General features: G+C 43.7%; 1 protein-coding gene across 2 annotated transcripts; it reads right to left on the bottom strand.

The window, feature by feature from the left end:
• rereb (arginine-glutamic acid dipeptide (RE) repeats b) lies at positions 1–10,517 on the bottom strand. 2 transcript variants are annotated; one of them, XM_076758851.1, is made up of 17 exons: positions 10,374–10,517; positions 9,468–9,516; positions 8,853–8,977; positions 7,921–8,020; positions 7,724–7,822; positions 6,759–6,839; positions 6,494–6,647; positions 6,270–6,356; positions 5,955–6,148; positions 5,584–5,745; positions 5,182–5,292; positions 3,938–5,070; positions 3,314–3,518; positions 2,534–3,236; positions 2,284–2,424; positions 2,002–2,176; positions 1–1,042 (listed from the first exon to the last, which is right to left on the bottom strand). In XM_076758851.1, exons 1-17 carry the CDS (start codon positions 10,397–10,399, stop codon positions 1,009–1,011), a joined length of 3,579 nt encoding a protein of 1,192 aa, XP_076614966.1. In that variant the 5' UTR covers positions 10,400–10,517; the 3' UTR covers positions 1–1,008. The 2 variants fall into 2 exon arrangements, with proteins under 2 accessions (XP_076614966.1, XP_076614958.1); XM_076758843.1 differs by having other exon boundaries at positions 5,584–5,742; positions 10,374–10,487.
• Positions 10,518–11,686: the final 1,169 nt, after the last annotated feature.

The raw sequence follows: 11,686 nt of genomic DNA on the forward strand, positions 1-11,686 counted from the left end.
TAAGGTGTCATTGCAGAATATTTATTGAAATAAATATGCAATGGATACACTTTCATATAATGTCACATAAATATTGAATTTAGAGGCTGTTCTTTTAAAAAGTCCATTAAAATGCTCAAGATTTAGTTTCTCTCCAATTCAGTTATTCTCATCAAAACGATGTAAATACATTATTCTAATCAAACTTTCTGTCTGTGGTGACAGATCATGGTCAAATAAGTAATTACCTTACCTTATAATACCATATACTGTTTTAGCTTATGATTTACTGCTATCGTGCTGAGTCAAGGGTCAAGTGTTCACATCTACTGCTATATCAATAGTACTAATTCATATAGAATATTGTGAACGTGTAATATTTACAATCTCAAAAATGAGTGAATAAAAGCTTCGGTTATACTGTGAAAAGATATCTTGATATATAAAACTTTAGGATTTAGACAAATATTTAGCAGATTTGAGAGTAAAACCAACCTCTACTATGCTTTCAAAGTCTAAACACCACAATGCAACTTGCTACTCTACTTTGGTGAAAAATGAGTCATGCTAGGTCATTATAATCATTCAAACACTGATTTAAATGTCATTCTGTACAAGGAAATCCTTTAGAAACCATAGGGATATTTAAACTGAACACCAAAGTCAGTCTGTTTTCATATCCTTTATAAGAGCCGTGTTTTAGCAAATTCATATCACTGCATATGAAACTGTTATACAGTTTGTTAGAGAAAATCTGTCACTTTAAATCTCACATGAATGGGTGAGACAGTTAATCCTTTTGATAATAAAACTAGTATAAAGTCTTAAGTGATATGAAAATCTCAGACGGACTTTGACAGTCCCATTAAGTGCTGAACAAGGAATGCACATAAAGATCCACAAAGAATTTTCTAAAATATATTAAACCAAAAAACGGACACACAAATATTGTCTTACAGTCTCAAAAGTACACAGTATTCTATTGGGTACAGTATGAGTGTAGGGTGTAGGGCATGCACCACCTGGGACTCAAGATGGCTTGTCACCTTCTTTCTTCAGTCGGCTTTAGAAAACAGACACAAAGGTGAGTAAACACTTGGAGCGCTTGGCTGCGAAATCCATTTTCACACGAGTTTAACAAAGCAATGTGGAATCATGCTGATTTGGCTGCGATAACATGGAATGACAGCACAACTGTGCAAATCCTAACACGTCTCATGATTTCCCATTAAGATGCATAGCTTTGATAATAATGACATGCTGGCTCCACCAAACTCCCAGCTAATCCAAAAATGGGCAAAGAGGTGGAGCGTGGGTGGAGCTGAAGCTGGACTCATGAAGCCTGTTTGCTGAAACCTAGCAGCAAGCTGTCACTCAAATCGCAATCATAATTATGCATAACATTAGGCCTTAATAGAATTCAAAGTCAGTTATAGAAAAATTCACCCCACCCACAGCTGTCATGAAAAACTGTTTTTGTTTCGTTTTGGGGTCTTTTTTTTTTGTACCAGGCTGCTGTAAACATGATTATTTGTACAGCAATTTTGGGCATTTTAATATGGGGGTCTATGGGGAGTGACTTGCTTTTGGAACCAGCCTCAAGTGGCCAATCCAGGAAGCACAGTTTTTGGTTGACTTCATTTTTCAGGCTCAGATTTTACCGCTTGGTTGTAACTACATTAGCAATCGGACAGGTAAACAGTTTCACTGTAGTAATTACATTCGTACATTGCTACAAGGGTACATTAAAAAAGTCTCCACAGGGAACCATTACACAAGTCAGGCCATAAAATTTACAGGCTTCTTTGTGTAAAAACTATTTCAATATTCATTTTTAACTTGCATTCGGTACACAGGGCCGCTCTTAGTGCAACAGTAATTACTGTCTGAGCACTGGTCTGCTGTATAGTTCCATGGTGCATGAAGCTCTGAAGCAGAGAATTTGAATTGAAGATTTTTGTTATCCAAGTTCGTTCCTAAAGTAATTGTTTCAGCCCTAGATTAGACGTTCAAAAACCTCACCTGTAATAATCTTCCTGACTTGGGAGAGGGCCTCCATGCAGGTGATGCCCATGCAGCCACTGCTGCTCCATAGCCATCCTCTGCAGCTCTGCAGACTGAGCATGCATGGCCTGGAGCTGGTGAGCAGCAGACATCTGAGGAATCGGGCCCTGAAACTCTCTTGGATACGTAGCTCCTACGGAAAAGACAAGTATGACATTAAGAAGACCAAATTGGAGGAGCTGGACTCAGAGAAGACTCGAGACATGGGATGTGAGTATGTTAAGAGTTAAGACTACGAACCAAACAGCGGGTGGCGAAGCATCTCATGATCATGAGGAAGATCGCTGAGTAAAGGGTTGGGGATCGGACCACCAGGGAAGGGGAACCGGGCCAAACGTGGTCCTGTTGCCAGGGGGTCCACTAGAGGATGAGGGCCTGAACCTGGATGAAGAAATAACTCATACAGTAAATGAAGATCAACTTCACACGAGCGGATACATTACTGCTGACTAATTAACTTCTCAAATTCAGTCAACAATTCCAACCTCACCCTGACCGAGGGGATCCTGTTGGTGCAGGTGGAGGTGCGAGTGAATGTGAGAGTGCTGGTGATGATGTGGCGTCACATTAAGCATCTGCAGCCTGGCAGCAGGGTCAGTCGCCACAGACGCCATCCTCTCTGCGTGAAGCCGCTCTGCAGTGAGCCGCTCTGCGTAACTCAGCTCCGGGCGCAGCTGAGGTGCAGCCAGCGCCATCCTCTCCCGCTCCAGATGGTTCAACCCGGGATGGAAGGGTGTGAAGTGGTGGGGGGGGCCAGGTATGTGGGGAAGAGCAATCGCTCCGTGTCTGGCAAAGTGCTCCATGGGGTTAGCTGAGGGGTGTAAAGTTTCCAGGTCTGGGGGCTTGACCTCAAAGCCGGGCTTCATCCTCTCGCGGAGCTCCCTCTCTCGGAGGTTCCTCAGCTCGCGCTCTCTCAGGCTGGGTTCAGCGCTGTACAGGCCTGGCATGTGGTAGGCCAGCAAGGGGTCGCCAGGGCCCAGTGACACATAGAAAGGGTGGTTACGGTTGGTGGGCGACATGACATGGGGTCGAGCATATTCGCTCAGAGTGCGCAGGGCAGGAGTATCGGGGCCAATGTAGGGGGGCACAGCGGCTACAGTGGTGGGCGGCTGCTCAAAGGAGGGGCGTCCGTGGCTCTGAACCGACATCTGAGCCTCACTCATACGACTGTCATGGGAGGAGCTGGAGGCTCTCTGTAAGCAAAGACAGTGTGTGAGATAACTGTTTTGTGACAGACAAGATGCTTCAAAATGAGGAATGTTGCACTCACAGCATTTCTGTCTGCCTCCCTCTCTCTCTCCCTCTCCCGGTCTTTCTCCCTTTCGCGTTCTTGCCGAGCGCTGAGCTCAGCCTCCCTCCTGGACTTTTCCACGGCCTCCTCCCTTTTCTTGGCCAGCTTGGAGGATGAAAGTGGAGTGAAGAACAGGTCTGTTCTTGCACAGGAGTTGTAACCACGATCATAGTGCTTGATAAACCTGAAAGAAATGACAGGTGTGCATTAATGAGTATGACTAATAAACTTCTGGGATCTGGGAATCAATTAACTCTGCTAGATTACAATGAAGCCAATGTGGCAACCACATAAACAATGAGATGGGTTTTAAATAAGACCACAGTTTAACTGTATTATGTGAACCACCTCCTTGGAATTGAACACAAAAACGAACATTAAAATTATTCTCCAAACCTGCTGCTCAAACAGACAGCTTTAACTCAGCCCAACAATATTAAATATTTAGTGATACTAAGTCAGAGGTGCGTTCGCAGCTTGTTTTCATGAGCAGTTTTGCTATCGCATGTTTAAAATAAGAGATTTATGTAATTAAAATGTTCCAGTTTTTACAAACTGAGTAAAACACTTCAGATTCATTTGTGAGAATGCAGACAGATGTACCTTGCAGACTGGCTGGCGTGGCTTGCCATGTTGATGATGGTGGGCTCCGGTGAGGGGCTCCGAGGTGGAGATGGTGGGCTCTCAATCTCCTCTATGTCATCCAGTGGCTCTTCTTTAATCTGAATTTGTGATCCCCCTGCTGTGGTTCCCAGCGAGGGTCTCAGCGGGACAGGCGGGAATGACGGCTGGAGGCTCGGGACAGGGCCAATAGCAGAAGACGTGGGCGGGTGTGAGGCCGCAGCGGGTGGGTGAGAGGAAGTCATGCTTTTTCCGGGGTGGGTCTGCACCTGAGAAATCACCGGAAGTTGGGTAGGAAGTGACTGCATTGGTAAAGGCTGTGGCATGAGCTGAAGAGGGGGAGGGGGGGCACCCGGGGGATGCTGGTTGGGCAGAGAATTGAGGGGCTTTAGAGCAGGGGGAGGGGGGAGATTGGAGGGCATCTGAGGGAAAGGTGTAGCAGATTGGTGTGGCATCTGTTTGTGTGAAGGTGGAATTGGAGTGGTGGGAGGAGGCTTGATTTGTGGGCCAGACAGAGGAGGCTGGGGGAGCTGAGCCTCCCTAAAGAAGGGTGGGGGTCGCTGGGGGGCCTGAGGTGACAGACCATGAGGCTGCAGAGGCTGTGCAGAGTTGAGAGCAGGTGGCACCTGAAATGCTGGAGAAAGGGGAGAGTCCTGACCCAGTCCTGACGGAAGAGGCGGTGGACCAGGAAGAGAGTGAGAGGCGGGCTGTGGTCGGCTGCTCGGGCCTGCTGCAGCAGCTGACTGACCAGCAGCTGGCTGAGGGGGGTCTGGAGAAGGAGGAGGGGGGCTCTGAGCAGGATCAGAAGAGGGGGTGCTTTGCGTTGGCTGAGGAGCGATGGGAGGACCCTGAGAGGGGAGGGCTTGTGGGACCGGTGTGTCAGCCAACACCGCAGCAGGAGCAACAGGCTCTGATGGGACGCCGTTCGGCTGGGCAGACGAGTCGGAGTCGCTCTCGTTGCCCTGTTGAGGGCTGGGAATGCTGGGAGAGGAGCTGCGGTTGTCCTGATCGATGTCTTTGGTGTCACTGCTGCCATCGTCCTGAGCACTGCGGCTTTCTGAAGAGCTCTCCTCCTCTACCTCCGCCTCTCCCTCTGAGCGGGAGCCCTGCGCATCCTGGAGGAACAAACAAGCAAATGACGTCATGCTCAATTAATGACCAGCAGATTATTATTATTGTATGACTTTCTGCGTTCAGGTTATGTAGAATGAGTGTTTCCCTCTCACCTGTGTCTTCGGCCTTTTACATGTAGCTTTTTCAGGCTCGTCGGGCTCCTGCGCAGGACTCTCTCGTACACGTTTCGTTGTCTTTGGTGATGTTACCTCCTCTTTTATTTTCTGTGGACACCACATGATATTCACGCAGCAGTGTTAGTTGCCGACAGAGGGCGATTTGTGTGGTTATTATGGGGGCTGTTGACATTGGTTTAGTTCCAGCGGTTTGTATCACAATCAAAAAGGAGCTACACTGTTAATCTCTTTTTTTTGTAACATCTTCATTCCAAATATGCAACTAACTGCAACTAAACAGCTCCCACATCAAGGTACACATAACAGGCAAACAACCCAGCTGGTCTGATAAGATGTCATACAACATTTATGTGTATATGTAATGTACTTTGTGTTTACCTTGTTTGTCTTCCGGCTGGATTCATTCTTATTATCTGTGGAAGACGATCTCAAAGAATTAGAGGGTTGTCCACTCGGGGACGGCTGGCTACTGGACTGTTGATCCTCCCTGGTGGGGGAGCCTGTGAGCCTCCTGTGGCCACTTCTTAAAGATGACAGCTGCTTTAAAAACACATTCATTAGTTAATGAAAGACGCTTCTCCTGACTGTACAAGATCATTTCCCTGCTATTACAACAAAAACGTGCCAGGTTCCATAAGACTGGAAGTTCCGATTCATGTTGTACATCATGGCATAAAGACATGCTCTTGTACATTTTTTTTTACTAATAATAAAGATAAGTGTGAGTGATCTTCCGGCCTCGGGCTTACAGGTGCTCTGCTTCGTCGTGTCCTCATGCCATGCTTGCTGTTCATTTCTTCTTCCTCTTTAACAGGTTTAAACATGAAAGGAGCGCCTGCAGATTTTGGAGCTGCTGGTAGACATCCGTGTTTGTTTTCGTATGTGCGACAAGTCGTGCACAGCAACGGGTTGTCTCTTCCCCCCTGGTGCCAATCCTTGGAACCTGTAGAAGAAAATGTTCTCATGTGAAAAGACTTTTACAGCAATTGGTAAAACATTAGTGTTCCATAAAATACTGAGCTCTGCCCGATGTGATGAATCACAGATAAATGACATGTTCGCACTTGTTGCACCGCAGTGGCTGCAGCTCTTGATTTCCTGTTCACTGTCTTCACTATCAAGATCATCCTCGCTGGCAGAACTTGCATCTACTGCAAAGGAAAAAATCAGCTTCAATGCTTTATGTCCAACTCATATGTATGCCACATTTCATAACTGCAGAACTATGAGCAACACTCACTGGCAAACGAAAATGTCGACACATTTATGACCAACACTAAGTGCTCACCTGAATAAGTCCGTGACGGGGTGTTGACAGGAGCTGCTGCCGAACGAGTTTTGGCTTTGCGCAAGGAGGGCTGTCGGCGTTGCTGTCGATAAGCTCTTGTTCCTGCAGCCTCGGGAGTTTTCTTCCAGTGGTAATAAAAAGTGATTAGCTCCCCCTGATGATAGGAATTGAGGACTTTTAGGAACAATACAAGTTCTGTTTCTAATCAAAAATATAACAATCATGATTCTAAATTGTTCTGTAGAAATAAACAGTGTTCAATTACTGTCTTTTTGCTGGGCAGAAAGTCTTTCCGGATACGGAAGAAATTCTTTCCATACTGTCTCAGGCCTTTGATGAAGCGTTTCTGTAAGGAAAGAGGAGGGAAGGGGGTGGTGATAGAGTTAAATTGTGCACAGTAATTAAACAGAAGGTTCTGGTTCTGATCATGTTAATCTTGTGATATATACAGTGCTCGAAGTGGGCCAGCACTCACTTCTTCTTCTCTTCTACATGTAAGTCTTTGGTGTACCGTGGCTTTTTCGTGCCCACCGGCACTTCTCATAAGCTGCCCGTGCTGTTTTCTGCTCTCTCCCCTTGGCTCTACATAAAACTGCATTACCCAGGGGGCACTACGTGTTGCTCACCTGTTCCTGGTCTCCTTTGCCTGCTTTTCTCTGTTGGTGGCTAGCCTAAGTAACGTTACATTAACCTTACAATAATGGTGGCTTGGCTCCAACAGAGAACACAGCTCAGCTTGAAGACTTCACTGGACCGCACACTAAAATTATTTGTTACTCTAATAATTGAAATAGGTGTCCCCTGGATGGAATAAATATACATTGTGAACATCGACAATATTTTTCATTCACTGTAGAAATTCAAAATATGAGGCTGTAATGATTTACTGATACTGGCTGATACAAAATATGACTGAGGGTAGTCCTGGCACTTATTTTTTTTTCCACTTCAAGCACTGGATACATGGCAGTGTGTATTAGGCACATGTCTGACATAATTATTACAATGAAGTACTGGACTGATTTGTAATTTTAAACTAAGTTAGCAGTAATGTCTGATCACAGAACTTTTCATTTCCAGTCACTGCATCATCAAGTGTGTCGAGCAGAGTTATAACAGATAAGCACTTTGCATCCGATTCATCACTGAGGATTTTATCTGGCTGCACAAACAATGATAAGCTATCAGCGCTGACCTTCAGTGCTATGCTACTAGCTAAAGGCGTCTCACCACATCATCCTCCGACCAGCATTTCTCAATAAGCTTCGGCAGGGGCTTCTTAACCAGACGCTGGAGAGCCTTTGCTGCATCATAATGACTTGCATGCAGCTAGAATTGAGAAAAGCAGAGATGATTGTGAGTCTGCAAGTAATATTTTGACTCTTTGACAGAACACTGACGAAAATGATTGAAGGTGTGCTCCTCACCATGTTGAGTGCATTGAGTGTGGTATCATCGCGGGATGCTGCTAAACATCCGTCCTCTGTGGATCCACCATCACACATTCCTGCAAATGCTGCCATGCTCCTTGAAAAATTAAAAAAAAAAAGCATGCTTTTAGGTGAAATCAGTATTTTTTTAAGCTTTCCCAGTTTCATTTTCAGTCTAATTTAAGGAACGATTCTGAAATGCTTGATAATACAGCTTTTCTGCTTCTCCAGCAGAAAACTAGCAGTATTAATCATGTTACTCTTAATTGCTGCCACAATTAAATCCACATTTCTCTGTTGCGTGACATTTAAGAAATCAGGCAAATAGAAAAAGCAGACAATAACCAGTCTGCTTAAGAGCAAGTATACACAACACTTGTGTCACTCAGCCATCTGGCCGAAGGAACCTGAGCAATAGTTTGACAGTAAAGAATCAAATAAATGCAGAGTGAATAAATATTTTCCACGTTCTTTTAACGTAGCATGGTGTAAGAATCTCAAATGAGAAAGCACGCACCTGTCTCATCTTTAAACTGACTTTAATGTATTTAAACCAACTAAGAAAAAAGGAGCATAACAAGCCTGGAATTCACATTACCAAAACAAGACTGGTTTTGTTTTTCACTACTTCCCTATTATAAGTACTGGTTTGGCATACAGTGAAGTAGTATTTGTTTACAGCAACAAGGTATTTCTGTACAGTTACAGCACTGCAATGAACAAACACACTCGGGTTATGTAGTAAGGGCAACTTAGTTGAGCATAAAATAGCATCTGTGTCTTGCTGTTCAGTAAGTACATGGCTGCATGGCTGGCTTTACTGTAAAATCATACTGATCTCACCTTTTGCAAAGGTGCTAGCAAGACTCCAAAACGCTGAAGTTCACCTAAGTACCAGTGATTTCCAGCAGTGCAGTGCAGACACTGACCTGGCAGCTCTGAGGTACATGAGAAGGTCACAGTCATTGACCCCAGGCGTCCACATCAGCTCCTCATTCTCTGTCTGAGTCTGTAAACCAGGAGCAGGTCGCGGCTGCAGCTCTGGAAGTTTGGCCTGAAGTGTAACCAAAGGGAAGACAAAAGTCATTTATTTTTTGCGACTGATTCAACTGTCAAAATGATGTATTATTACAATGTGTTATTAAATAAACAAAGGGATAAAGGATATCATTACAATCAAATATTATGCTGGTGTTTGATAGCACCTGCTCATATCTGTTTACAAAAAAAAAACAAACACATTTTGGCTTTGACAAAGAAGCATTCATATTGCATGACATGCTGCAAACAATAACGCACACTGAACAGACAGGTCTGATCAGTTTTTCATAATGAGCTTAATACTTGAACCTACAGTAAACTCTAAGGTCAAGGTCAAGGTTAGTGTAAACCCTATTATCCCACATGGGGAAATCTGGACTAGTCAAAAGTAGGTACATATAGGGTGATTTTTTTTTTTTTTTTTTTTTTTTTTTAAATACAGTCTTCCCACAAATTCTGTTTTGTTTTGAAACACATCATGTTTTTGTGGCAGCAGGGTCTACCTGATGACTTGGTCCCACTCTTATCTCGCCCTGTGTGCTGTTCAGGCTCCTGAAAAAAAAAAAAAAAAACATCCAATGTTCACAAGGTGCATTCAATAATAACAATCATACAATTTGCTGTCTATACTCTCCACACCTTCAGGTATTTTCGAGCAAATCAATTCGGTTGTGTTGCCGTAGTTAAAGACAGTGTGTTAACCACATAGTATGTACAGTATGTACACAGTCGGTGTGTTAACTTCCCTCCCACTGCACACTGAACAACATCCCGCCCCTCCATCACCGAGAACCAATCTCAGCTGTGACCTGCGACGTTTCCTTATATTACATGAATGAAATCCGACGCTAGCTACCGCGAAAGACTGTCAATCAATCATACATGAGCTGCTAATTTTTACGGTCACCATTACGAGAACAGTGTGTGCCACTTTGGAGATCTTAACAGGTTGACAGCAGCTGGCTAACTGTTAGCTAAAGTACACAACCCATAATAAACACCAACGTTAGCATGCACAACATGTCGCTGATATACATACATATAGCGACAACAACCCGTGTCAATACACGTCAACCCCGAAGGGAATAACAGCCGATTTATTAATCCGTGATGCATGAGATTAATCTGCTTTGCTAACATTATTTAGCATAATAGCTGCAGAAATGGCTGCTAGCTGCAATAAAGCGCACAGAAAGCCGTTTTGCCAGCAGGAGCTGCTAGCTGCTAACGAGACAGTAACATTACGCCGTTATTTGGCTAGCTTGTTAGCCAGACACGAACTTCGTGACCACTGACACTCCGACTATTTCATCCAAACGGCTCTCAAAGTAACGCCACAAAACACTTAGCGACACACTGGATGCACAGGAACTAAAACATGGACGCAAACGGTAAGTTAATCAAGTTACCTCCGCGGACTGAACAGGTCGTCCATGTCGAAGGATGTTTGGATGTGGCTTGTTGACACTACGCAGCGCAGTGGGCGATACACACACAAACTATGCGAATCCCCTATTACATGGCTATTCAAAATGGAGGCGGTATAGTGGGGGGAGTCGGTGTTTTTTTTTTTTTTTTTTTTTTTTTTTTTTTCCAGTGCAATGACCTCAGCAGCCACAGCTAAGCCTTCAAAGTTGTCTGGGTGTACATAACTGAGCATGTGCCGCGGATCAGCAGCTGCAGCAGCAGCCACAGAGGCCGCTGATCAGCTGCTGCTGCTCAGACGTCCATGAATCAAACGACACCTCATACTGTTGTGTGTTTCTGTCGTTGTTAGACGTTATTATGTAAGAAGTGACATTTCTGCCGGTCGACTCTTCACGTAGGACCACGGAGCGAAAATATATCCTCAGATTTGTCCCTTTACAGCCCCGTTGGTCTGGAGGTTGTTGTTTAATACTAATAACGCTAAATAATAGTTATATTAATCCATTTTTGCAGGCACTGCGACTTTGGACCTTGAGTAATCGTAGACATTTATCACATTTTTAAATAATCAGTCGGATTGAGAAAATAATGAGCGGATGAATCTGTAATGAATGCAGTTTTATACGAAATAGTTAAAAACGAGCTCCACCTCAATCAACAACACTAAAATATTGCTTTCAGATTAATGCATATATCGTAATAATCTAATGATAAACTATGCAAGGGTACACATGGGAGCCATTTTCTACAAGTAATTAATACTTTTACTAATACTTTTACTTAAGTGACATTTTCAATGCAAGAATATTACTTGGGATGTAGTATTTTTACAGTGCTATTAGTACTTTTACTTAAGGAACTGAATCCTTCCTTCACTTGTTATTATTGTATTTATAATAAAGAGAAATAACAACTCACATGAACAGATGTACACTTCAGTATCTTCCAGCTGCTGAACATCAAAAACTTTCATTTATTCTTGTTTCAGTTAAAGGTCTGAGTTAAGTCTATAAATCATAACTAAGGAATGAAAGATGTGGCTTCAAAAACCAAAGCAGAGATGAGGTTTATGATTGAAATACAACATGGTTTGTGACACCACATTGAATTTGAGTCTCTCATGGAAAAAGGAGAGCAGGAGTGTGATCTGAAACATCAAAACACATCAGACTGCAGAGAAAAAAGTCCATCTGAGAGGAAAATATCTACATAGAAACTTTTGCAGATTGGATACGTCTTCAAGCCCCTTTCTCTAATTGCCCATTTGATTAATTACATATCAATCTAAATTCCT

Source organism: Chaetodon auriga, chromosome 2, assembly GCF_051107435.1.
Source record: "Chaetodon auriga isolate fChaAug3 chromosome 2, fChaAug3.hap1, whole genome shotgun sequence".
Classification (NCBI taxonomy): domain Eukaryota; kingdom Metazoa; phylum Chordata; class Actinopteri; order Chaetodontiformes; family Chaetodontidae; genus Chaetodon; species Chaetodon auriga.

Coding starts and splice junctions, on each gene's coding strand:
- rereb (XM_076758851.1), bottom strand. CDS start 10,399: ATGGACGACCTGTTCAGTCCGCGGAG. Junction 6,648..6,758: donor TTCTGCCCAGCAAAAAGACA/GTAATTGAACAC, acceptor TCCTATCATCAG/GGGGAGCTAATCACTTTTTA. Junction 6,149..6,269: donor CAGCCACTGCGGTGCAACAA/GTGCGAACATGT, acceptor TTTCTTCTACAG/GTTCCAAGGATTGGCACCAG.